Here is a 26,325-nt window from a genome sequence, read left to right as displayed (position 1 = left end):
GCAGCTTTCTTGGAACAACTTACATCCGGCAACAATACTTTAACACCATCAAACAACAGCATCTGCCTATTCCAGGTCTCTGGGAAGAATTTGATAGGTAGATGAAATGCCAAATCTAGTCTAAACATCTGGCTGACTATGCAACCAACCATAATAATAATAATAAGTGGATAAGGAAGTTAGGAAGATTTTTTTTTTCATCCTTGCCTAGGACAAACAGAGCTGTCATTAATTTAATACAGCTGTCATCGTATCCATAGGCATTGTCAGTGTTGCATTTTTTATTTATGCACTGAAATATGTTTAAAAATGAAATCTTTAAATTATAATCATATTTCAAATGAGTCAATATAATCAATACAAACTATAAATGCTAAACATTGCCATTAAAACCAATAGTAAATCAGTTAAGAATACAATTTAAGGAAAAACAAGCAGATTTAGAGATCTTTTCTGATGAGAAAAATGACCTGAAGATGCTTCTAAGATCAATACATATTGGATAATATCCTTCCATACATTTCCTAAGCTTGTACTTGCCAATCTCTATCTTGCAATAACTGAGAAGGACCTCTACTGGCAACTAAGCTTACTACAACTGAAAGTACCTCACCCAATATTTCAAGTTTAAATTAGCACTGGGATTGAGAAAGCAGCTGTATATTATTCTACCTGAAATTTCTTAATCATTTTTAGAAAAAAGTTTAGATAAAGTAGATCATGGTATTCCACCCTAACAGTTACCAGAATATAAATAAAATGGAGATACAATGTGTCTCTCCCAAGTAGCATCCACATGGTGTACCAGCCTTGTTAAAAACAAAAATATATCACCTGCATTTATATAAATACAAAACACACTGGTTCCATAGAAGGGACCCAAGATTGATTGACTGATTATTTATTTAAAAATATTTATATGGCTATGCATCTTAAGCAAATCAGAGCAATAGCCAGCTGCCAATTGCTGGCAATAAAACCAACAAATAAAACAATCATGAAACTGTAAAAACAGTAAAACAATAAAACAGAATAGATTGTAGTAAGTGGACCTAGATTGTTGGGGGCAATATGCTGACTCTGTAAACCACTTAGAGAGGACTGTAAAGCACTGTGAAGTGGGATATAAGTCTAAGTATTGTTATTGCTATTTGTTTGCCATCATCTATCTCTAAAAACATTAAAAACTCCTATCAGGGTTTCAAGGAACACCCCCAACGAAATAAAGCTCTGAGGCTTGAGGTTCCTCAAAGTTCCAATTTATTAGCATTTATTATATTGTTATGACTAACTTTCTACTGCTCCAACAACAACCCACTCCCAATTTCCCCAGCTAAAATATGTGGCAGTTAAGAAGCAAAAAAAAAAAAATTGCCTTCCAAAACTGACAACTCCATTGAAGTTGAACATATAGTAAATTTAAATAAATAAATCATAATAATCTGCTTCTAACTTTAATTTAATAAATGTTGGTTATTTTATGCTAATGTTGCAGCAAGTTGTCATGTATAAAAAGTCTTGGAAGCTCAGAATTTTTGTAAAATAGGAATTGTTATACTAGAGGAATTATTTTCCTCTCTGCTTCATTTTTAAAGCTATCTCCTTTTCTGTCTTCCTTTACTGGACAATTACCACACAGGTTTGGCTATATGATATACACAATATTGTTGTGTATATTGTTGAAGAGCTGAAATAGAAGTTATCTAAGGACAAAAATCCCAGGAAGATGAAGTAGTGAAGTGATAAACCAATATGGAATAACATGGAAAGCAAAGCAGTTCATAGCAATCCAACAGATTTTTAACTTAAGAAAATGAAAACACCCCTTGGGTTAAAGCAGAGATAGGGTCTCAAATTTGTAGTGTTATTTTCCAAGCCATCTCAGGAGAATTCCCATAAACTTCCCCAGACATGAGCACGAATAACCAGACAGTCATGTTACATAAATTTCTTTAAACGCTGGCTCCCAATTATCCACAAAATTCCATTTTGAAATTAAATTTTTAAAAATAGGCAATAAAATCAAATAATGCTACATAACAAAGTAACTAAGTAAAGGGTAGAGGGGAGAGCCGCTGTTCTTAATGTGTTATGAGTAAATTTATAAGGTAATTTAAATAAAAGAGTTTAGAAGAATTTTGATTTGCATATGTAAGAGCAGAAGACTTTTATGTGATGAAACCTTACTATAGTTGCTTTAATGTATTTGTTTTTATTTTTATTTTAATATGTATATTGGATTTTGCGGTTCTTATTTATGTATTTATTATTGGTTGCTCTGAATGAAGGAGACACATCAGAAGACCAGGATTTTCATTTCCCAATTAGGAAAAGAAAATAAGAGAAAAAAGAATCAGATAAAAGCAAGGGGAGAAAAGGCTTTTGAGGGCATCTCATGCTCTGGTAGCAGAAGCATAACTAATGTGACTGATATATGAAAAAAGCTTCCAGGGGAGGGGGGAGGAGAGGAGACAACAATCTCTTGATATGAGTCAATAAAAAAGGTGACAACAATATGGAGATAACAGGGAAAAGTTGGTTGAATTTTCTTTATTTTATCTGCTTTGGGAAATGGGTTTTCAAATTGATCAGTATTTAAATTTAAGAACTTTGATATATTTTGATGTTCTACTGTTCGCTAGTATTATTCTAATTATAAAAGAATAATGAGGATTGTGAAAATATTTATAAACCCCTCACATCCTGGACATAAGCTGTTTCAACTCCTACCCTCAAAACGACACGATAGAGCACTGCACACCAGAACTACTAGACACAAGAACAGTTTTTTTCCTGAACACCATCCCTCTGCTAAACAAATAATTCCCTCAAAACTGTCAAACTATTACTAAATCTGCGCTACTATTAATCTTCTCATTGTTCCCATCACTCATCTCCTTCCACTTATGACTGTATGACTGTAACTTTGTGGCTTGTATCCTTATGATTTATATTGATATTGATTGATTCCTGGTTGCTTATTTGTACCCTATGACTATCATTAAGTGGTGTACCTTAGAATTCTTGATGATCTTTTCTTTTATGTACACTGAGACCAATAGCATATGCACGAAGACAAATTCCTTGTGTGTCCAATCACACTTGGCCAATAAAAAAAATTCTATTCTATTCTATTCTATTCTATTCTATTCTATTCTATTCTATTCTATTCTATTCTATTCTATAAACAATGATATAAATGTGGCAAGTTAAAAGGAAAAACTTCAGGCATGAGATTTAGCAGTTCTATATTGTAATACTTTAAAAAAAAACCTCTGTGCAGCTACTTCTTTTGGAATTCAAGAATGCTTAAATTAAACAGTCAAAAGCTATTAAAGACAATGAGCTAATAGCCCAAACAAAGAAATATTTGTTACAACTATTCTTTACATAACAATGTGATTCTCAGAAAGGATCACGATTTACATTTTGTTGCTGTCAAATGAACAATGAACGTTTAATCAGGCTTGTACTGATAATTGCCTTTTCTTTAAGAGCGATATGAAATGAATGTATCCGAGGCAGCTCCTGTGGGCACCATCCTTGGCAAAATCATGGCAAATGACAGTGACATAGGAGACAATGCAGCTATGGATTATATAATAGAAGAAGATAACCCCCATATCATTTGTATCATTACTAATAATGACACCCAGGAAGGAATTGTCATATTGAACAAGGTGAGATGTGATCCATTACATTACAAACAGGGAAACAGGCAAAAATCAAACAGCTTTACTCATTATAAGTTCAGATGGGAAAAAGTTGTAATAAATCTAAAAGCTGTTCCATCCTCTTTTCCAAGATTTTGTCCTACATTAGCACAATCAATATAATGTATTCATAAAATGGGCAGTTAATTTGTGGCACACCTAGGAATAAACAGTGTTAATCACTCTTGACTGAGAAAGTTAAATATTCTGTGCTAAACTCTGCTGGTTTCAGATTGTCTCAAGAAATGTGTTCTCTTGGCTTAACTTGAGATAACTCTTTTGAGCAGTCCTTATTAAGTCTAATTTTGCACTGCATAGTAAACTACTTACTTCCCATGTTGCTTTTAAAATTCCAGTCTGGTTTGTAGTGGTTTGGCAATGAAGCTGGATTGGTGCTCAGACTACAGCTTTTTCAAGCTATGATCAGTCTGTCCCTGTATTTCAGCCTTCTAATCTGTGTAAGAACGGCAAGCCTTAACACAGTGGTGGGATTCAAGTAATTTAATAACTGGTTCTCTGCCCTAATGATTTCTTCCAACAACCAGTTTGCCAAACTGCTCAGAAAGTTAACAATTGGTTCTCACGAAGTGGTGAGAACTGGCTGAATTCCACCACTGTCTTACCGGGCGGCCTCTATCTTTTAGGAACTGTTTTCTTCTCAATAGCCCCCATTCTTTTCCATTGCTTTCCAAAATGTTTTCACACATGCATGCTTTTACACTCCTTTAATATATTCTCTAGCATTCCCATTCATTACTCACCTTATTGTATCAATCCAAAAGACACAGATTATTCCTTCATTCCACTGTAGGCCCGTAGAAACTTTGGGGAAACAGAGAACTGATGGTTCAGATTCTTAGAAGTAAAGGAATAGCATTCATTGCAATTACGCAACTTCCTTCCGACATGCCTGTGTTGCTACCAAAGTACTTAAAAAGGGTGTCGTACAGTGGACACAGAATGGGCAGAAATCAAATGGATGTCAGGTAGGAAGTTCAAGGATGGGCAAAGATATGCTAGATAAAAAGAATAAGAAACAATGACCAAGAGTACCAATAGTAATTTTTACAGACCACCATTAGATCAACTGGAAGAAAGGTAAATGAAATCAGCAGAGAACATTATGACCCAATCCAGCAGCCCAGGATGAAATGACATTAAAAGGAAGCAACCAATGCTGCTTCTGTTTTTATGGAATAATCATACCTGTTCATTGCAAAGACTATGTGTTCTGCTGTCTCCCTGCAGAAGTTCAATTTGCTGAGATCATCTCACCATGGCCATCTTGCTGCGGCCAACTTACTGTGGCCAACTTGCTATAGGACACCTTCCCACCAGACAATCCAGCACAACTCAATGCAATATCTTTTTTTATTTGCATTTATATCCCGCCCTTCTCCAAAGACTCAGGGCGGCTTACATTATTACATTATACATTATTATTATTATTACATTATACATTACATTATTGCTTATGTTAAGCAATAGTCTTCATCCTATTTGTATATTTATATACAAAGTCAACTTATTGCCCCCAACAATCTGGGTCCTCATTTTACCTACCTTATAAAGGATGGAAAGCTGAGTCAACCTTGGGCCTGGTGGGACTTGAACCTGCAGTAACTGCAAGCAGCTGTGTTAATAACAGACTGTCTTAGCAGTATGAGCCACCAGAGGCCAAATGTTATCTGCCACTGTTTTGTCTACCTTATTTCCATTTTTTGTCAATGTAGATAATGTTGAAGAAACAGTGACAGACAATATTTATTGCACTGCATGGAATTGTCCTGCAGCAAGTTATCTACAATGAGTTGGCTGTGGCGAGATGGCCACACTGAGATAGCCATGTTGAGTTGGCCACAAAGAGATGGCCGCAGTGAGTTGGCTATGGCAAGATGGTATCTGAAAGTTGGTCATGTCAAGATGGCTGTGGCTGTTCCATTCCATTTCATTTCATTCCATTCCATTCCATAAGTGATCCATCTCTCCACAATTGTGGTTCTTCCTTATCTTCCCATGCTTCCTGGCTGGGAAACATTGGAGGGATTTGTTCATGATGATTCTCTTTCCTTTGGATGGCAAACCCAGGGAAGGTATCAGATCACTGGAAAAGGATGATCACTGGCATCCTTCAGTCTCAAAAGACTATGGTATCTTGCTCTGGAAAGAGATCCTAAAACAACATCTAGTGTGACTAAAAGGCCAATTTGAGAGTGGCAATCCCTTCCACACTGAGGGCAGATACATTTTGTCCCCTGCCCAGCCCCCAGATTTTGCTGGTTCCTGGACTGCCTCTTTGCCTCAGCCTGCCGAACAAAAGTCTCTTCGAATTGGAGAAGGCCATGCTGCATCTTTAGCCTCCAAGCTGAACGATCAGAGGTCAAGGTTTCCCAGTTGTTAATGTCCATTCCCAGGGCCCTTAGGTCCCTCTTGCAGATATCCTTATATCGCAGCTGTGATCTCCCTCTGAGGCGCTTTCCCTGCCCTAATTCTCCATACAGGAGATCTTTTGGAATCTGACCATCAGCCATTCTCATGACATACCCAAGCCAGCGTAGATGTTGCTGTTTCAGTAGTATATACGTGCTAGAAATTCCAGCACGTTCCAGGACTATGCTATTTGGAACTTTGTCCTGCCAGGTGATGCCAAAAATACATCGGAGACAGCGCATATGAAAGGTGTTCAACTTTCTCTCCTGCTGTGCGTAAAGGGTCCAAGACCCACTGCAGTACAAGAGTGAGCTCAGGACGCAGGCTCTATAGACCTGGATCTTTGGACAGGATGAAATATCACACAATAACTTACACTACCAAAAACCAATTAGTAAATAAGGTAACTGTAAAAAGTATGCACATGAGGATTATACTAACATTTTCTTCCCCTCAGGGGAGAAAAATGAAATAGATAACATGCCTGTTTTGAAAACGTTCCCTGTGAAACTGAAGCAATGTTTCTCAATTACCTGCTTATTGTTGTTAATTTGTCAGTATCAGATTTTCTTCTTCGTCTTCTTTTTTATAGACAGTTGATTATGAAAGCCAAAGGGCATACAAAATAAACGTGAAAGGCATTAACCGGCATGTTGAAAAGCGCTTCCTTGAAAAAGACGCTAAGTTTGAAGATGAAACTATTCTCAGGATCATAGTGAAGGATGCTGATGAACCTCCAGTTTTTGCATTAGAGGAATTCTTCATGGAGGTTGCTGAAGATAACTTGAATGGCTCATTTGTGGGAACTGTGAGTGCCAGAGATCCAGATGAATTTGACAGTCCAATCAGGTACACCCCAAATCTTAAGATATGCCTGGATATAGTTATGACTGGGAATAATATTATCATATGGTTTTTAATGCCGTTGAAGATTACTCCCCAAGATTGTTGGTGTAGGTCTTTGGGTGCTGTATATCTGAACATGAGACATGTAGTTATTTTATTGGAATAGAGATTATAGATAAATCTCCTCCTTGCACGGTATCCCTTGCTTCATTGGGATTCAGAAAAAGGAAACTTTCATAAAGTTTCCTGCTCTGAGAAGGTAGGGAAGGAAGGAAAGCTAAACTAAGCAAAATAAATGGGTCACTAAGTCTGTGAAAATAAATCTATCCGTTTTGTTCTCCTGGTTCCAAGGATTTTCTATCCTTTATGTTTAATGGAAGTGGTAGTTGTTCTTTTGCCTTTCTCCTCTTAGTATTTTTTTTTCCTTTGACATTGTTTCAAAGCAGCCACAATAAAAATGCACTGCTGTAGCCCAACTTAGTTGCCAGTGTGAGTCACTTCACAAGTGGCACTTCACTGTCTCTTTTTAATCGAGTCCTTCACCTGCTGGGAGCCTGTCTGTAAAAGAAGAATGAATAATGCATTTTAGATTTGCTTCACTCTAATACAGGTATGAACGTATTTCAGCGCATAAAAAGAGGGACTTTGATCTTGGCAGCAGTGAATTTTAAATGTTTATCACTGTTCATTTTTCATAATTTCTGAATAGCCAAAGCACACATATCCATATTCATGGCTACACAGTTCTGTTTCCTTACTGACAACAGTTTATACATCCTTCTTTATGAAGAAATTTTTGTATTCCAGGTCTCAGAAACTCACTCTTCCTCTTTCTTCTCTCTCTTTTTTTTCCTTCTCTTTTGTGTGCAGATATTCTATTGCCCATCGCAAGAATTTAAAGACGTTTTTCAGTATTAATGCCCACAATGGAACCATTAGTATAACTGGACCTCTGGACCGAGAGAAACAGATTTGGCACAACCTAACTGTTACTGCCATAGAATCAAGTGAGTAGGAGATTTAAGGTACTTGTCCCAAATGTGCATCCTTCTGCAGGGAAGGATGTCAAAAAGTCAAGTTGGCAGCTCTGATGGTGATATCCAAGCCCACCTTGCTATGATGCTTGTAAAAAAGGACTAGAACTTGGCTCATGCATTTACCATCATCAATTTGACATATTTAACTACCCCTGCAGATGCCTCTGATACCAATATCTTTTTATAGTAATTATTTTCCAAAGGGTTCGTCTTTCGCCGTTGAGAATTCTTGTTTCTTTGTTGCTTGTTTCAAAACTACTAAGCACTAAGAAAAGGGATGTGTTTGTTAGGGTTAAATCTAAAATTTTATTTTCTTTGATCAAAATAGCACATTTAAAAGGAAAAAAAATGTAATACAGTTAGTCCTTGATGTACGACCACAACTGAGCCCAGAATTTATGATGCTAAGTGAGAATTTGTTAAGTGAGTTTTGCCCCGTTTTTATGACTTTTCTTGCCACATTTGTTAAATGAATCGCTGCAGTTGTTAAGTTAGTAACACAAGTCCCCATTGACTTTGCTTGTCAGAAGGTCACAAAAGATGATCACATGACCTCAGGGCATAAGTGCGAGGACTGTTCAAAAGTGTGAGGACCTGTCATAAATCACTTTTTTCAGCCCTCTGGATAGTCCCTATGTGCATAGGGACTACTCAGAGAGCTGAAAAAGTTATTTTTGACTGGTCCTCGCACTTACAACTGTCCTCACATTTTACGTATTGTGCCCTATCTTGTCACCGTGGTGAAGAGAAGCAGTTGTGAAATGAGTGACACAGTTGTTAAGAATGCTGCAACGGGCATAAATGTGAGGATGGCCATAAGTGTGAGGACCAGTCAAAAGTGCAAGGACCGGTCAGAAATGACTTTTTTCAGCCCTCTGAGTAGTCTCTATGCACATAGCCATGGCCACTTGGTCACATGCCCACCCAGTCACATGCCCACCAAGCCATGCCCCCAAATAAGCCACACCTACAGAACCGGTTGTTAATAAATTTGAATCCCACCACTGTTCATAAGTCATTTTTTTCAGTGCCATTGTAACTTCAAATGGTCACTAAATAAACTATAGACCCGGTCGTCGGGGGGGGGGAGGGGGACACGACACTATTATAAGTCAAGGACTACCTGTATAATGGAGATAATTTACATTTTAAGGCACACTGCAGCATATGAAATTGTCCGCTTGATACAAGAGATTATATTATATTAGACTGTGGTTAATTTCACAGACTTCTTTATTAGTTTATGAATTAATAAAGTTAATTTCACTTTATTCTTTATTAATGTTATGAAATTACCCTGCATTTCAGCTGAACTCCCGTCAGAAAATTAATTCTGAAACTGAGGGCACATCTTCTTCTCCTCCTCCACTACTACTACTACTACTACTACTACTACTACTACTACTACTACCACTACCACTTCTTCTTCTTCTTCTTCTTCTTCTTCTTCTTCTTCTTCTTCTTCTTCTTCTTCTTCTTCTTCTTCTTCTTCTTCTTCTTCTTCTTCTTCTTCTTCTTCTTCTTCTTCTTCTTCTTCTTCTTCTATAAATTCAATTAGATTTCTATATAGCCCCATCTCTTTTAATATTCTAAAAGGTTCTTAAGAACTGGTTATGTGAACAGGCTTGGGCTTCCTATGAACTGGAGATATGTCTAGATAGCTTTCTTGTTGAGGGAGGTATTTTTGTATCCTTCAATTATGGGTTGCATTTTTGTTAGGATATCTATAGATTTTTATAGTTGTATTTTCTCTTTTTATTTTCTTGCTTTTTATCTATTGTTATGCACTGACCAGAGTCTCCTTGGGTGAGATGAGTGGCTATGTAAATTTGATTAACAAATAAATACAGTTGGAATTGAAAAGCATTGGCTATATGTAGTTCTCCTGTTGGTGTTATTTTAAATTCCAATGCAAGTTGCCAGTTGCCTAATCTATGCATTTCTTCGTAAGTCACCTTGCCTTTCAGATGTTATTTCTTGCTTATTTTTTTAAAAAAATACTTAGAATTAAGCAGTCTAAACAGAAACTAAACAGTTTCTGTTAAATTCTTAGTTCCTCATAATAAAAAGGTAAATGCAAATCATAAAGGGACAGTTTTATCTGTCTTAAAATTGGTTCTTCAATAGAACAAAATGTAGGGTTTTTCATTAAAAGGATAACGCAGACAAACACTTCAGCCAAATAAAAGGAGAAATCATTTCCATTATTTTTTTCCAGAATCCCACTTGAGTGAATACAGCATTTTAAATGTGCTAAAATAGTGGATTTTATATGCACAATGTCAAGGCATTATGTGACTATTTTTATTCATATTCTTAGATTTTTGGTTTTTTTTAAATCACAAAAACATAGCAAAAGAACTTTAATTATAAAATATTCTTAATAATTATAAAATACTATCTAACCATAATTCTACTAATTATTTATTTAAATAAGCACTTACATCTTGCTATACTGATGAATGTGCACTGTTGCAAAGAGGTAAACAATTAAGATAATAAAAAAAACTATTTTTTTAAAAAAAAAATAGAAAATATGATAAAAATAATCCCAAAAGTGCTTTTTTCAAATGGCAACTGGTCTTTGTTTTTGTTTTGAAGATATTTCACTTCTCATCCAAGACATTTCTTTAATTTTGAACTGAAGAAGCTTCTTCGATAAGAAGCAAAACATCTTCAAACCAAAAATTAAGTCCAGTTGCCATTTGAAAAAAAGCACCTTTGGGACAATCATGACCTGGATGACCGAGAATCTCCATAGACGAGACAACAGTAAGTGAACTGAAAGACAGCCAGTAAATCCAGCAACTAAAATTAAAATAAAATATTCCTGTAGAATGAATATAAAGACATAGTCTGTTGTAGTTAGTTTACCTGATGCCGGTATAGTGGGAAGAAATACACATTTCCTTTTATTAGTACATATGTGATGCTTACTTCATATGAGTACTTTTGAAGGCATTACATCAGGGGTGAAAAGGTCTGAAGTCTGATACCGGTTCGCTTCACTGCTCGTTCACTTCTCAAACACATGTGCAGTGCGCACCAAATGCACACTTCATGGGCATGCGCACTACAGCGCTGAAAAAGGAAGATTAAGAAGCCTTTTCTGAGTCTTCACAGATAAGTAGAAAGCGGGGGGGGGGGAACTGCTGTGCCGCACAATTTAGATTTGCTAAAAAGCAGGATTTTCTGCTTTCTAGTGAATATAAATCATGTGGCACAGCTGATTGTCAGAAATACCAGTTTGGCCGAACTGATAGCATTTATTACTACCAGTTCAGGCAAACCAGTCTAAATTGGTAGCATTTCACCCCTGAATTATATATTGTGAAAAGGTGAAAATCGAATATCAGAATCAGTTTGATCAAAGAATGACCTAAAATTAATTCAGAGGCTCTAGTTTAGAATTATGGTATTTTTGGATCACATTAAAAATTGGAGAGGCAAGGGGAGTAATGGAAGGATAGTTGTGTAATAAACATCCAAGAAAAAATAGGGGAGTTGCTTTTTAATGTATTTCAAAAATGGCAGCTAAGTCCAGAACTAAGGGCAGAAATGATATGTAAATCTAAACCTGATGAAATTTCAGAATGGTAAGCACTTGGAATAGGAGAATGTAATCTCAGTAATTAAAACTACTTAGTTGATATCTACATCTTTTCCAATAACTGGAAATAAAGCAAACCACAAAATTAGAGAGAGAGAAAAGAACTTAAAAAATAAAAATAAATTAAGATTTTCAACTTTTATTGATAAAAACATTTGCCTTGTTATCCACTTCCTCCTGCTCTTAGAGTTTATAGGAATATAATAATTTTGAAAAGTTAGATACTTAAATTATTACCTAAATTATCTTTTCAAGTAAGATTACCTGAATTGCCTATTTGAGTCATATTATTTGAATTATCCATTCAAAATTCCAAGTATACATGCTGAAAACCAAATTATGTTGTCCAACTTTGTTGGATCGCCTCAGTTTTGCACGAATGCATAATTTGCCCCAAACAAATGCCCTGATGCTTATAAGTATCCATGTATTAACTGAGTTGCTTAATCATCTGGGAAGTGAGTTTTTTGGAATGAGAAAGATAATTGCTATAAGGCACTTTGTCTTTATATATTATAAATTAACTGTATTATTTATAATTGATTATAAATCAACTTTAACTGAAAAGAAAGAAACACAAATATGTGAATGTAAAACATAACTTTGGTGGGATGGGTGGGGGAGGAATAAACATATATTCAAATATTAAATGTGTATTATATTTGGAAATTACATTTCATACCTCTTTATTGCAGAGCTTTACCAATAAATATTGAATTAATTTTAGTAATCCTATATTCCAGTTCTTAAAAATAAGCCCGATTAATTGCATATTAGTTGCCTTACCCAGCAGTGACAGAACTAATGGTTTTAAAATAGTTCAACAGGGGAACAAGAAATGCTGTAACAAATACCCTAAAATATTTTGTTTAAAACAATATCAGATTTACTACACAATCCTTCTGCATGATATCACATTAGCTTCCATGTTATGCTACATAAATAGTCAAAAGAAATTATTTATCCAAATTTCTGATAATATTGTATGCATTTATAGCACATTGGCACAATGGAACATTCTCACAGACAGCTGTTGAAATTATTTCCAGACTCTTTCACCTTTCTTTTTAGTGAATAATCAAATCTTTTACTTTACTATTTATTTAATCATTCACTAGTAGAAAGGTAGAAGGTAACGGCTGCAATTTTTGAATACTTTCTTGCAGTAAGAAAGGCCTACTTTCTAGCTCCACTGAATTCAGATGAATATATATCAGAGCAAATTGTACCATATTGTGCTTTAATTTACTTAAGTAATTAAGGAAAAAGTGTGGCTTTACACATTTGTCTAGCTTACAGCTCACAAATCATCTTGATAATTAAGCTAATTTAAATATAGGGCAATTCACTGTTATATAGTGCTTTTCTGAATGCCTTAAGCAAAGACCCATCTGTGCAAAAGGATTTGAATTTAACATATTTTCACTCAATTATTTACAAAACCTCCTTCCTTCCTTCCTTCCTTCCTTCCTTCCTTCCTTCCTTCCTTCCTTCCTTCCTTCCTCCCTCCCTCCCTCCCTCCCTCGATTTTTGAATTCATGAAAAAATATGAACTTTTTAAATTTGCTGTTTAATTTTTATAAGCTATATTATAGCAATAATCAAACATAGAATGTTCCTGAATTAATATTTGTGGTTGCCGAGGTTGTATTAGATCATTTATGAATCATTTCTTATATTATCATTATTGAAGATTTTTTTATAACATGATGTACAAAATCTAACATGCAAAACACTTTATTGTTTTTATTGTGATTTTATTGTGTCATATATTAATGTGGAATATAGTCTTGTATATAATACTATTTATTAAAATCTAAACTGAACATCACAATGTTCCTTAGGAAGGATTTTTGAAGAGGCAGAGAAAGAGAAAGAACTTTTAACAGTAGAGAAACAGCTGTTGACTTTCCATTCTGTTGTGTTTTTTTATTTTTGTTTTCTTGTGATTTAGCGAACCCAAAACAAATGTCAGAAGTAAATGTTTATATTAAAGTTCTTGATGCAAATGAATATGCACCAGAATTTGCAGAATACTATGAGACGTATGTGTGTGAGAATTCAAGAGCTGGACAGGTAAGACTAACATTACTTCATAAAGAAGTATTAAAATTCTCCTGAGATCTGCCAATGTTTCTTTCTTCTACTTGTAGGAAATCTCTAAGACTTTTTTGTAAACTCTTCCTGCTGTCACTGATGACATGTCTAGTTATAACATTATTCTTTTTTCTTCTACATCAGAAATGCAAAGAACAGCTTTGTTCTGACCTCAGGTTACTTGTATCTTCATAGCCGTATATTGTTCTGTTTGTCTTTACAGAATGGTTGTATGCTAGGATTAAAAATGAAGTGTTACCTACAAAAAAAAGAGTGAATTTTTATCCTCTGCTTAGCTTTCCTTTACCTCTCTCTATGTTTTATCCTTCACTGTTATAAAGTTGGCATAGACCTGAAAATAAAATAAAACAGTATTGAGGAGTTCCGAGAGATGTCTCAATCTACATTGTCCTCTACCTCCAATTTAGGGTTACTGAATCTTTTCCTGCCATTTTAATGTGAACCACTTGCAATGCTGGCTTAGTTGTTGATGTAAATTTTAGTTTCTTTGGGCACTTCTAAGAGCCAGGTTCTGCTTATGGAAAAAAACAATCCTACCTTTTTTTTTGCCATAAGCAGAATTTGGCTCTTAGAAGTGCCCAAAGAAACTAATATTAATGAAGGAACTGAATTCGACTTGTCATATCAAATCTAATCAAATCGGACCAAATGTATGTGCAGAATAATCTCAATTTCATTTAGTATTAGTTTTCATTTCTGGCCAAAACTGAGCACCAACTGGCTAAGGCATCTATGGACAGAATTTGATTGGTTCTTGGTTCTACGCAAGACTAATAAACCTGCAGAGTAGAGGTATTCTTAGAATCTTAATAATTTTAAGAATCAAAACAATGTATCATTCCCTAGTCCACTTGAAATATTAAATTATATTACTTGGGCAATAGAAATCTTCACTCTTTGATGTACTGTTGCCTTCAGCAAAGCTTTATTTCTGTGTATCTGTGTCTTCAGTTGATACAATCATAGCATCATTTATTTATTTTTGTCTTTTAATAACCCTGTAATCCCTTGCATCGGGGTGGAGTCAAGGCAACTGAATGGAGCTGAGTGTTTACTGGCCAGATGCCTCTCCTGTCGCCAATACAGAGTTCGCAGCAAGATAATTAATCATTGTGCCAGAGAGAAAAATATCTGCCACTACCTAGGATTGAACTCACAGCCTCCTGATTGTGAGGCGAGAGCTCTACCTATAGGCCATTGCACCACTCACAATCATGGCATCATATGATTAAGAAAAATGATTGCATTTTTTAAAAAACTGGGTTTACCTGGGAGGGTCTGATAGTATCAAAACAATTCAATAAATTATATGATAATGCAACTGCACCATGATGTCTGAAATATGAATCATCATCATCATCATCATCATCATGAAAACATGATAAACACATTTTTATCTCTGCACTGTGCATTACTTATAAGCAGGCAATGCCATTGTCTAATTGGAGCATGCTAACTGTGAGAGAAGATTCGCTTGCTATTTTAGATTCCTTCAAAACAAAAAAATAGTTAAGAAGCCAGTAACTTTATGAATAGTTTAACAGCAGAGCAAGAATGTCATTTGTTTTGTTTGAATAGATCAGTCTCCCCATGAGTTCATAATTTTAGTTTTACAGATTCCTGTATTGATCTTCAAAATAGGATGGGACAATATATGTGTCTTATACATACATGTATGACTGATATTAGCAAGAACAGAACCAAAAAGGCTAAGATGATTGCTATAGCAGTATGATCAAAACAACATCTCTTTTGTGTATGCATGTAATCCAGGTGTGGGTTCTACTTACCTTTTCTACCAGTTTGCATTGTGTCCGCGCATGCACATATCACTTTTGATGACGTTCGGGTCAGTGGGCAGAGCCTCCCACCGGTTTTACTACCTGTTCTATAGAACCGGTCCGAACCAGGGGCAACCCACCACTGGTGTAATCTTGATCAATGTGCAAAGTGCTAGACTGTTGGTGGTTTTGACAAAACTGCTAAATTACCTTTTACTTTCTACTGCTGATTCTATTGCATGAAATGGTCAAGGGGAGTAAACAACGATACATTTCCTTCCTGCAATTTTTTTGCCCCGTGTTAAAGGTCAAAGGAGAAGATAGGAGATCAGTATTCCAATTCATTTTCTACAATCTGGTCACTGTCCTGGAACTTACAGAACTCTAGTAAAGTGTTTCTCAACTTTAGCAAGTTTTAGATGTGGGGACTTCAACTCCCAGAATTCCCCAGCCACTCATCCCAATATTTCTAAGATTCAGAAACATGGTTCTAGTGCATCAAAAAATAATCATATACATAATTTGTGGCAAAGTAGAATCTATGGGTGGGGGAGTCACAGAACAGATTGTCAATTATATTGCACGTGATGTTTGAAGGACTGAGCCAGATATCGCAATATGAGTATAAAATCTTGATATGGCATAGCTGAAGATAAACTTCAGTATCAAAACTCACCTCGGATTAAAAGAATTTTGCAGATGCACTAAATTGATTAATGATAGCTCTGCATTGAAGGCATAAATCTTTTGCTGTCAGTGGTAGGTGGCCAAGCACTAGCTACACTAATTAAACTTTACAATTGCCCTTGATTTTTTGTTCCTTGTATCAAAAAGAAGAAAAGTTAATATATTTCTGTTAAAGGAGATGGAAAGATGCCCTTTGGATGTCATAGCATGAGGAACATGAAGCACCAAGCAGTCACACTTCTTATTCCGCTGCTTAATGTCACACCTGAAATAGTAGGGCAGGTGAGGTCACCACGTCTACAGAAGGGCTTCAGTTTGCAGATAAATTCTATTGCCTTCAGAAATGCTTCCTTTCCAACAAGTATGCCAGAATGGCAGCAATTTATCAAACAACATAAAAGGGGACCAAATTGATCTAAGGTATTACAAAGGAAAGAATTGGACTCTGTTAGAATTATGATGACCTGGAACTATACAGAAAAAAGGATTGGAATGTTCTGCTTCAAATCTCTCAGTAGGAAAATAATGTGAAAAGCAAAAGCTTGAAAATATTTCCTGTTTAGCTATTGTAACAGGAAGAAATACTTTGCCATTGACTTTACTATAACTGCTTTTTTTAATGGGATAGGGCATATTGCAATTATTTCTTTTTGTATTAATATGGCTTCCAATTTTGTTCCTTCTCATAACAGAATTAGGATATACAAACCATAAAACTAGCTCATGTTAGTTTTACATTATTTATTTCCAGTAAATTGCTTAAAAAATGAAAAAAAGTTACAAAATGTATTTTATATAGACATACGTTTACCCAATATATATATTATTTTGTGCATATTTTTTTACAAAAAGAATCATATTTACCCATCATTTGTGCATTTTCTACAGAAATGGGAAAACTGTTTTCCCAAATCACTTTGAAAACATTCTGTTGGCTAATGTTATGCCTTGCAGATATGATTTTTGTTTGTTCAAACGCAAGAATCAGATCCAGCTGAACACAAAACATTGAATTTATCTGTGCCTTTCCACATTTGTACATATTTATTTTGACACAAATCCCTGTAATTTGAGGATCATCTGTGGATCGAATTTAATATGGCAATTTACTCAATTTAATGTATTGTAACGTGGGTGAAAGTGTGCACTTTCAGTTAGAAATGGTAAAACAACACTTATTTACCTAGCACTTAACATAAATCAGCAATTATAATAAAAATGAGGCCTGTTGACTTGACATAAGCTCCCTTTCAAAAAATGTCCTAACTATTATAAACAACAACAATTTAAGTCAAATGTTTTAATATATAAAATGGAGGAGCTTTCTGAATAAATGAAAGCCATGTTGAAGATTCACTTTGTTATTCTCTCTCTCCTCCGTATATGTAAATAGCTTTCCTCCCTTGAGTTACTGAGGGGAGAAGAACATATAGGGAAAATGCTATTATGCAAGAAAATGAATTGAATAAACACAATATTAAAATGCATAAAAGTCTATCAAAGAACTATCAGAACAATTTTTGGAATGTGTCTAGAATTCTCTAGAGCTGGAAAAAAAAATCAAACTTCCAAAATCAAATATTATTATAGAACGCACCCCATTCATCTAGTACAATAAACTTTACTCCAGGTTCACTGAAGAACATCATCAATCTCATCAATCCAAAGGACATGGTCTAAATTAAGCTGTTACCTACCCCTAGTACAAAAGGAAGATGTGGTCTAAACAGCCACCTAAAACCTAGCCATAATCTATAATATGGTGAGCTCTATCATCTTCTGAAGAACTGATTCTATATACTTTGCTTTCTGTAAACATAGGTTGATTATTGTCTCTGCTAAGGACAATGCTAAGCACTGAATATGATGTTAGCCTATACTCCAAGGTTTCCTGATAGTAGCCTATACTCCAAGGTTATTAGAGCTAGTTTTAGCATAAACTAAACAATGTACTGCTTAGGGAGTTACAATCTGAGGAAGCTTTGAACATTCCAGACTCCATTTATTATTTATTTGAACATTCCAGTGTCCATTTATTACAATTTTGTTATAGTTTCATATATGCACATCTTCCATATATTAATCTATCATCATAATCATATTTTAATGACTCCATAATCCCTTGCAGGGTGGAGTCTGGGCAACTGAATGGAGCTGAATGTTTACTTCCTATTTTATTGCCAACATGGAGCTATATTCAACAGATATATTCTCACCGTGCCCAGAGAGACAAAGATCTGCCTCTACCTAGGACTGAACTCATAGCCTCCTGATTGTGAGACAAGAGCTCCACCTCTAGGCCACCACACACTACTCATATATTAATCCATCATGATCCTTATTAATTACAATATGCTGTGCTTCTGCATGCATTCATATTTCTAATCAAAGAGGGCTGTTTCTCACCTAGCAATGGATTTATTATGCGTTTTGGTAGCATCCTTGTTGAGTTCAGGTGTTTGTTGTACTTGCATGCAGAACCATGTTAGCTTCCCAAATCTTAGAAGTTCACCATATCTAAATCTAGGTCAGATTCCATCATCCTCCCTTGCCGAATCAAGTGCCCAGACAGATTTATTTATTTTGGAAGTAGAAATAGAACATCCTTTCTGTTCTGGCATTTAAAAACAATTCTGATCACATATTTTTGAAATGTGGCTCTTTCATAATTCTCCTAAGTACCTGCATGATACATCTATTTGCTCTTTGCCATGGTAGATATTAAAGATAGGCCAATCATCCTGTCCAAACTCTTTTCCAAACCTGTGGGAAAAGATATTGGGAGGACAATTTCACCAAATTTGTCTGAGGATATCATTACTGAAAAAGCCTAATCATAGTTCTTCCACCATGATAGCTTCCTTTAGGATTTACTGGAAGTGTGAGAAGAATAGAGGCTGATGTAAACTTATGAAAGGACAAGGACAAAATAAAGGACAATAGATACAGAGCCATCTCCTTGCTAAATCAGTGCAAAATCCTACTCTAACCATAAAGTGTTTCCAAATTTCTCTACTCTCTCAAAACAATGTTGAATGCAAATTGCCTTTTATCAGATTGAATGACAACATGTAGAAATAAATGTAGAAATAAATGCGGGGAAAATGTCTCTAGCCAGCATCAGTAGGAATAGCCTTCCCAGAGTGTTAAATTACTATTGCAAACACATAGTCCATTTAAACAAATGTTAGGCAGGTACCCAGTTGTCTTTCTCACTGCCTTGTAGATAATTTCAGTTTTCAGATTAATGAGGCTTGATACAACACAGTTCTTTGCAATTAGATTACAATCAATAAGCCAACTGCAGATGCTGGGTTTCCAAAATATAGTCTAACTATATTACTTTTGTATTCTAAACCTTGATCCAAACATAATTAGTGCACTACTGTTGTTCTTAGAATTCAGTCTATGGAAGATCCAATCATTTGCTACATTTAAGTAATTAATCTAAGACCAAACTGAACACAATGTGGAATATCCAAGACTATAGACCAATTCAGTCTGCAAAGTGGGGACTTAACCTTCTTTCATCACCAATTTCCCGACTCAAACCCAATGGTGTCATTATTTATTCAGTGTCATTAGCTACTTTGAATTAGAAAATAGACAATTTTCTTTTTCTTCCTATATTGCCAGTAGAAGCTTTAAATCTGGGGAAAAATGCAAGGAAATCCAGCTGTTTACTAAACAATTCCTTTCTCCTTTGGCTGTTAGATGCCAAATTAGGAGCATGGAAAGCTGCCAATGGTCCATCTAATCCTAGATAGTTAATGGCTGGCAGCTGTTCTCCAAGGTTGCCGGGAAGAGATTTTTTTTCCCCAGCTTGGTTTGGAGATACCAGAAATTGAATCTGGAGTATTTTGCTTGGAAATCACATATTCAGCCAGTACTCTATGGCTCAGCTTCTGCTTTAAGAAACTAAGAAAGAAAACATATCTTACTATGTACTTTTCTAGATGATTTTTCCACTTTTAATTCAGCCACAACATCAGAATTCATATTTTTAGTAACTCGCTGATTTTGCTGGATTCTGCCCCAAATGTTTTATGAATACACATGTATACCAAATAGACAGATAAATACTCAATGCATGTTTTAATTTAACTGTATCTTGCTTTATGAGATGAAGCTTTCCTAGGAACAGTTAAGATATAGGAGAAAAAACAATTGAATGGCTGACATTTACTGTCTATAGCTATCTATATGCTCATAGGTAAAATACTATCAAAACATGAGCATGTAGAAAAGATTAGCACATCTACATCCTCATTATTTATCCCTGAGAAATTGGTGTTTGTTTCTCAATGTATGAGGTAGGGCACCTGCTGGTATAGAGATATATCAAAGGAAGAAAAAGTATGGAAAACATGCACCAACCATAAAACCTATATTGTGTGTAAAATGTTTCTTTTGTCACGTCTTTAAAGTGCTGTAAAGTAATGGATGGAAACTAATCAATGAGAGAAGCAACTTGGAACTAAGGAGTACTTTCTTGACAGTTATTAATGACAGACAAATAATATTTGGAATGACTTGCCTCCAGAAGTTGTGGTGCTCCAGCACTGGAAGTTTTTAAGAAGACATTGGACAACCATTTATCTGAAGTGGTATAGGGTTGGACTAGAAGACTTCCAAAGTCCCTTGCAACTCTGTTATTCATGCAACTATAGCAACAGGAAATGCTCCTTAGAAATCCGTAAGAGGAATGCTGAGACGGGGAAGTTGGAGTGCCACCTATTGCAATCCTGTTAAGCTGAATCAACAATTTCATTCATACACTGGTCTAATTGAAATTTGCTGATTCAGCCCCAATGCACAATATAACATACTAATACTTAAATGCCTAGATTTCCAAAATATGCTATTCCAAAGCACATTTTTCCATTGGTGATGGATGAACTAAATGTATGTCAATGATGTAATCATAGTATTTCTTTTATGTCAGGCATAACAAGAAATGTGCACTTTTTTTTAATTATTTGAATTTATATCCCGCCCTTCTCTGAAGACTCAGGGCGGCTTACATTGTGTTAAGCAATAGTCTCATCTATTTATATATTATATACAAAGTCAAATTTTATTGCCCCAATAATCTGGGTCCTCATTTTACCTACCTTATAAAGGATGGAAGGCTGAGTCAACCTTGGGCCTGGTGGGACTTGAACTTGCAGTAATTGCAAGCAGCTGTGTTAATAACAGACTGCATTAGTCTGTAGAGCCACCAGAGGCCCTTCTTAAATGCTATAGGACATGATGACAAAATCAAAGTATTGCTCCTTTTAAAGGAAAAAAGTGGAGAAACAATTTTAAAACATTAATGGAAATACGCATACATCATCTGGTTTTAGTCCAATTAGATTTTCTAATGCCAGCTGGTTAATTATTAAGGGGTGCTTTATAAAATTGAATTGAAATAGGAAATTAAAGATTATTTTCAAAATAGTATGTGAGGTGGTAAACAACTTCTACTGACAATAGTAGCAGGTATTTTTTTTCTGCAATGGAAATGATGGTTTATTATTGCAATTGTAACATGACTTGTTACGAAATGTGAAATTTATCCCTTTTTTAATGCAAACATGCTAATTTTTACTTTTCTTACAAATGGCAATTTAGTTTGATATGTTTGTCAGTGGGGATTATTTTCCTTCTTTGAAAACATAACTGAGTGTTCCCATATTCAGTCTGTTACAATCTCAAAGAATCAACAATTCAGCACATGAACCTGTCACAATCTTTGGGTCATAGATACTGTAATAAATCATTTAAGTGATGCCAATGAGGTTTGTGCGCAGGAAGGAAATAGGTATTGAAGGATGTGTTCAAACAGAGAGAGCTATACTTTTCATCTTGAAAAATAAAGGGTAGACTACTTTATTCATTTCCTTTTCCTTTCCCTCTTTATTGCTTATGGAAACTTTAGTTAACCTTTGCATTGCTATTCTAAAAGTAATTTGCATTATTTCAAGAATTTAATTCTTATCTCTTTCCAATCAATACAAAATCAAGTGGCATAATTGTAGGGCATTTAAAAAAAAATCAACACCCCTAAAAAAGATTGAATTAAATAATGTCAGTTTGTAGAGCAGCGTTAAAAAAATTCTCTGCCCTTTGGAGACAAGCACAATTGTAACTTTGTTAATTGAATAGAATATATTGCCTGCAGTTGTGACCTATTGCATTAAAAGCCAAGCAATAATCTTTGGCACTAAACACGTTGCTTATTGATTTTTGTTTCCAGCTCATCCAAACAATCAGTGCAGTAGATAAAGATGATGCTATGGAAAACCATATTTTTTCATTCTATTTGATGGAAGAGAGCAAAAACGGTTCCAGTTTTGAACTTGAAGATAATGAAAGTAGGTATTAAATGTGGTTTTGAGATATTTGAATTCACTTCTTTTTCATTATTAGATTAGAAACAGAAACTTTCATATCAAAGAAGTGTTTTGCTTTGAAAAATGGCCTCCAAGGGCACCACTACTCTGGGTTCTTACCCCTGTTGACATCAGCAGCTGCCATGGCTCAAAATCACAGCCTGAGATACATCTCCTCAAAGGGGAAAAAAAGTCCAATTCCTTTTTGGAAAACAACTTTGGGGCAACCATCATCTGGAGATTGAGAATGTCCATAGATTCCTGAGGGCAATTAAAGATCCCTTCTCGATATACTTTCTCTTTACGGTCCTTTGAAAACTTCTCTTTGCTGTGTGCCAATTGCAGGAATTGTCATTGAGTAGTCTCTCTTGTCTACTGTCCCTGGCAGCCTCTCTTTCCCATTTATTTGGTAATCCTGAACACTGTTATAGTCCTGCTCTTGTTCCTCAGCTGTATGCCCTGCTGGGTGGCATGGCAACAGTCAGCTAAGTACCCTACTCAGCTGCTTCCAAGGGGCTGGCTTCCATTTCCTTTGGAGATGGATTAGGCCCACATATTACATGCAATGAGCATGTAATATGTGGGCCTGATCCATCTCCAGATTATGAGGCCTGACAACTGACAGCCTTTCTTCATCTTTGTCTTTGGGGGTCACTGTTGCCATGCATGTGTCCTTGGCAGTTACATTGCTGATGGCTGTGAACATCTTTGTAGCAATTCTTATCTTGAACACTGTTTTGTCCCACAGTGGTTATGGCTGTTGTGGTAGTCTATAGGAGATGTGGGATATCTTATTGGACATCTTTTGTTAATAATGGTAATAATAGTGGACCTTTTGCTAATAAACCTCAATGTTTAAATGAGACATTTAAAAATGGCTTTTGAGAGTCCAGTGATCTAGTTTGAGAGATTTTTTACATCATAGTAAATTCTCACTACCTAAAATAATTATCCAGAGGCTGGAAGGTCATCAGAGGTGCTATCCATTTACAAGCTGACTTGAGTTATTCGAAGAGCTTTGGTTGTAAAATGTTGTGAAGTGTGATTGATAGCAAAAACAGACAACCACAGGAGAAATTATCCAGGGAAGAATTAGAGGTGACAAGAGAAAGTACCAGATCTCCCAATAATTTTCCTCTGGTTTGTTATGACCAGCATTCTATCTTTTATTCCCCAAATTTATTTCCACTATTTTCTCTAAGCTCTAGGTCATCGCTTCTATAAAGTCATAAACTCTGTTCAGTTTTGTTATCCATTGCTTTAAAGTATAAGATTGTAATCCCTCGAGGAATTCCTAGCTAAGAAATATTATCTGTTCTCACTTGTGTTGTTGGGATTTTTTTTTAAACAGAGGCCAAGTCTTTGTGACTGGGTCATAGATGACTTAAGATACTGGTCAAGCTGGGTACATGATCTCTAGCTTTCTAAACAACATTTATTATTAGGCCTATTTTTTTAGTAGGCAAAGGTGCAGATAAGTCAGTGATAGTAGGTTTAGAGCATATAGTTTTCCTACATAAAGAAGCTTACATTATCCATGAGCTGAAGTAATAACCACTAGTATAAATACTTGATCTGAAGCCAATTATAGGTCCCCGAAAAATCATTTTTGTGGTCCTTTGTACTTTCGTCTGCTAAACATAATCCTTTTATTCATAATCCTTCCTTTTTTAATTTCTCTGTTCTTTGGCATTGCCTTTTTTTTTTTGCTTGCTCTCCTCAAGAGATAACTTTTCCCCGGGCTTAAGGAATGCTGTCTGAAAAGGAAGTTTGGGTATTGGTGAATCAGACTACTGATTTGCAAGATATGAATATTATTTTCATGATCTTTCATATGTTGTATATGAGCAGCTGACAGAAAATATAACTCTCAGCATTATTATAATTTTGATTATTAAATCTATCCTCTATAAAATACCCTATTGACTTATTTGCCTATGACAACTCAATACTACCTGTTATATCAAATATAAAGGAAAAAGAGTTGTGGTCTGTTACATTTACTTTCTTTTTATAGAAAAAAAAATCTACACAAGAATGTCTGAAAATGGGGTGCTTGGTAGAACCTCCAATAAGTTATTGAGATATAGTTGGCATCATTGAGAAGTATAATCGATTAGGCTCTTATTTTAAGAATTTTAAGAGCTATTTGATAAATCTATAATTCAGATTCTTCTTTTTAAAAAATGCATACAAACCAGTGGTGAAATTTCCCCTTCTATCTGGTTCTATCTGGCTCGCCGAAACTGTAGCACCAGCAGCAGGAGGCTCCACCCACCTGCCGGGACATAATTACGTCCCGTTTTTTACCATCTGCGCATGCGCAGAAGAGGCGCACACACAAGCACGTGCACACTCCCATGCGCTCCTGTTCTTGAACCAGTAGCGAGGTAAGTGGATTTCACTGCTGATACAAACCTAATTGATAGTTTATTTTATTTTATTTATTTAATTTTTGTCATAACAATATACACAAGCATCACACAAAAAGATTATATAATATATAAACATATATATGAGGAGAAACAAGGAAGTATAAGCATATATATATATAGGAAAAGAAAAACAATAGGACAGGAATGGTAGGCATGTTTGTGCTCTTATGCACGCCCCTTAAAGTCCTCTTAGGAATGGGGTGAGGTCAACAGTAGATATTTTTTGGCTAAAGCTTTTGGGGTTATGAGAAGAGACCACAGAGTCAGGTAATGCATTCCAAGCACAGATAACTCTGTTACAGAATTCATATTTTCTGCAATCCAAATTGAAGCGGTTGACATTAAGTTTAAATCTATTGGTAGCTCTTGTACTATTGCAGTTGAAGCTGAAGTAGCCATTAACAGGAAGGACATTACAATAGATGATTCTGTGAGTTAAACACAGGTCCTGTCGAAGGCGACGGAGTTCCAAGTTTTCTAAACCCAGGATTTCAAGTCTGGTGGAATAAGGTATTTTGTTGGTTACGGAGGAGTGGAGAACTCTTCTCGTAAAATACCTCTGGACACGCTCAACTGTACTGATGTCAGAAATATGGTATGGGTTCCAGACAGGCGAGCTGTAATCAAGAATTGGCCTAGCAAATGTTTTATATGCTCTGGTCAGTAGTGTGGTGTTTTTGGAAAAGAAGCTATGTAAGATTAGGTTAACAACTCTTAGAGCCTTTTTTGTTATGTAGTTGCAGTGGGCTTTGGCACTTAGATCATTAGATATGAGAACTCCAAGGTCTTTGACAGGGTGGGGGTCATCTGTAAGGTAATGTCCACCAAGCATGTACTTAGTGTTTGGGTTCTTTTTTCCAATATGTAAGACTGAGCATTTGCTGGTTGAGATTTGTAGTTGCCAAATTTTAGATCAAGCGGTTAGATAGTTTCATAGTTGCTTTCTAAATATGGCAAAGTTTCACAGTAAAGACCTTTCTATTATCTGGTAAAGCTGCCAAGTGCTGAGTGGTACTAGAAAAGCATATAGAAAAGCAAAGAGGCTGGATTTAAAATGAAGCAAAGGTGTAGTATTAATAAATGCTTAAACTACATTTGCTAAAATGAAATGAAGGAGAAAGAAATGAGATTCATAATTATATAACTTTTTTTAGTTCTTTCTACTGGTGTCATGGTGGGGATGACTTTTCTGTGCTGTGGTGATATGCAGCATTCACATGAATCCTGAAAAGTGAGAACGAATAATGTAGGGGATACCAATTAAAAAAAAATCTGAAGGGAAAATCTAAAT

The 26,325-nt window shown here is 35.5% G+C and overlaps 1 protein-coding gene across 2 annotated transcripts in view; it reads left to right on the top strand.

Moving 5' to 3' along the window:
• LOC131194873 (cadherin-19-like) overlaps positions 1-26,325 on the top strand; it is a 93,594-nt gene that overhangs the window by 56,647 nt on the left and 10,622 nt on the right. For both annotated transcript variants that reach the window (XM_058176426.1, XM_058176425.1), the window contains 5 exons: positions 3,496-3,680; positions 6,736-6,992; positions 7,860-7,996; positions 13,591-13,712; positions 22,464-22,581. In XM_058176426.1, the coding sequence (XP_058032409.1) occupies positions 3,496-3,680; positions 6,736-6,992; positions 7,860-7,996; positions 13,591-13,712; positions 22,464-22,581 (819 nt within the window). The remainder of the gene's footprint in view (positions 1-3,495; positions 3,681-6,735; positions 6,993-7,859; positions 7,997-13,590; positions 13,713-22,463; positions 22,582-26,325) is intronic.

This window comes from Ahaetulla prasina, chromosome 3 (genome assembly GCF_028640845.1).
Source record: "Ahaetulla prasina isolate Xishuangbanna chromosome 3, ASM2864084v1, whole genome shotgun sequence".
NCBI classification, from domain to species: Eukaryota; Metazoa; Chordata; class Lepidosauria; order Squamata; family Colubridae; genus Ahaetulla; species Ahaetulla prasina.
The sequence above is the reverse complement of the archived record's forward strand: the minus strand, read 5'-3'. Positions and strand labels throughout refer to the sequence as shown.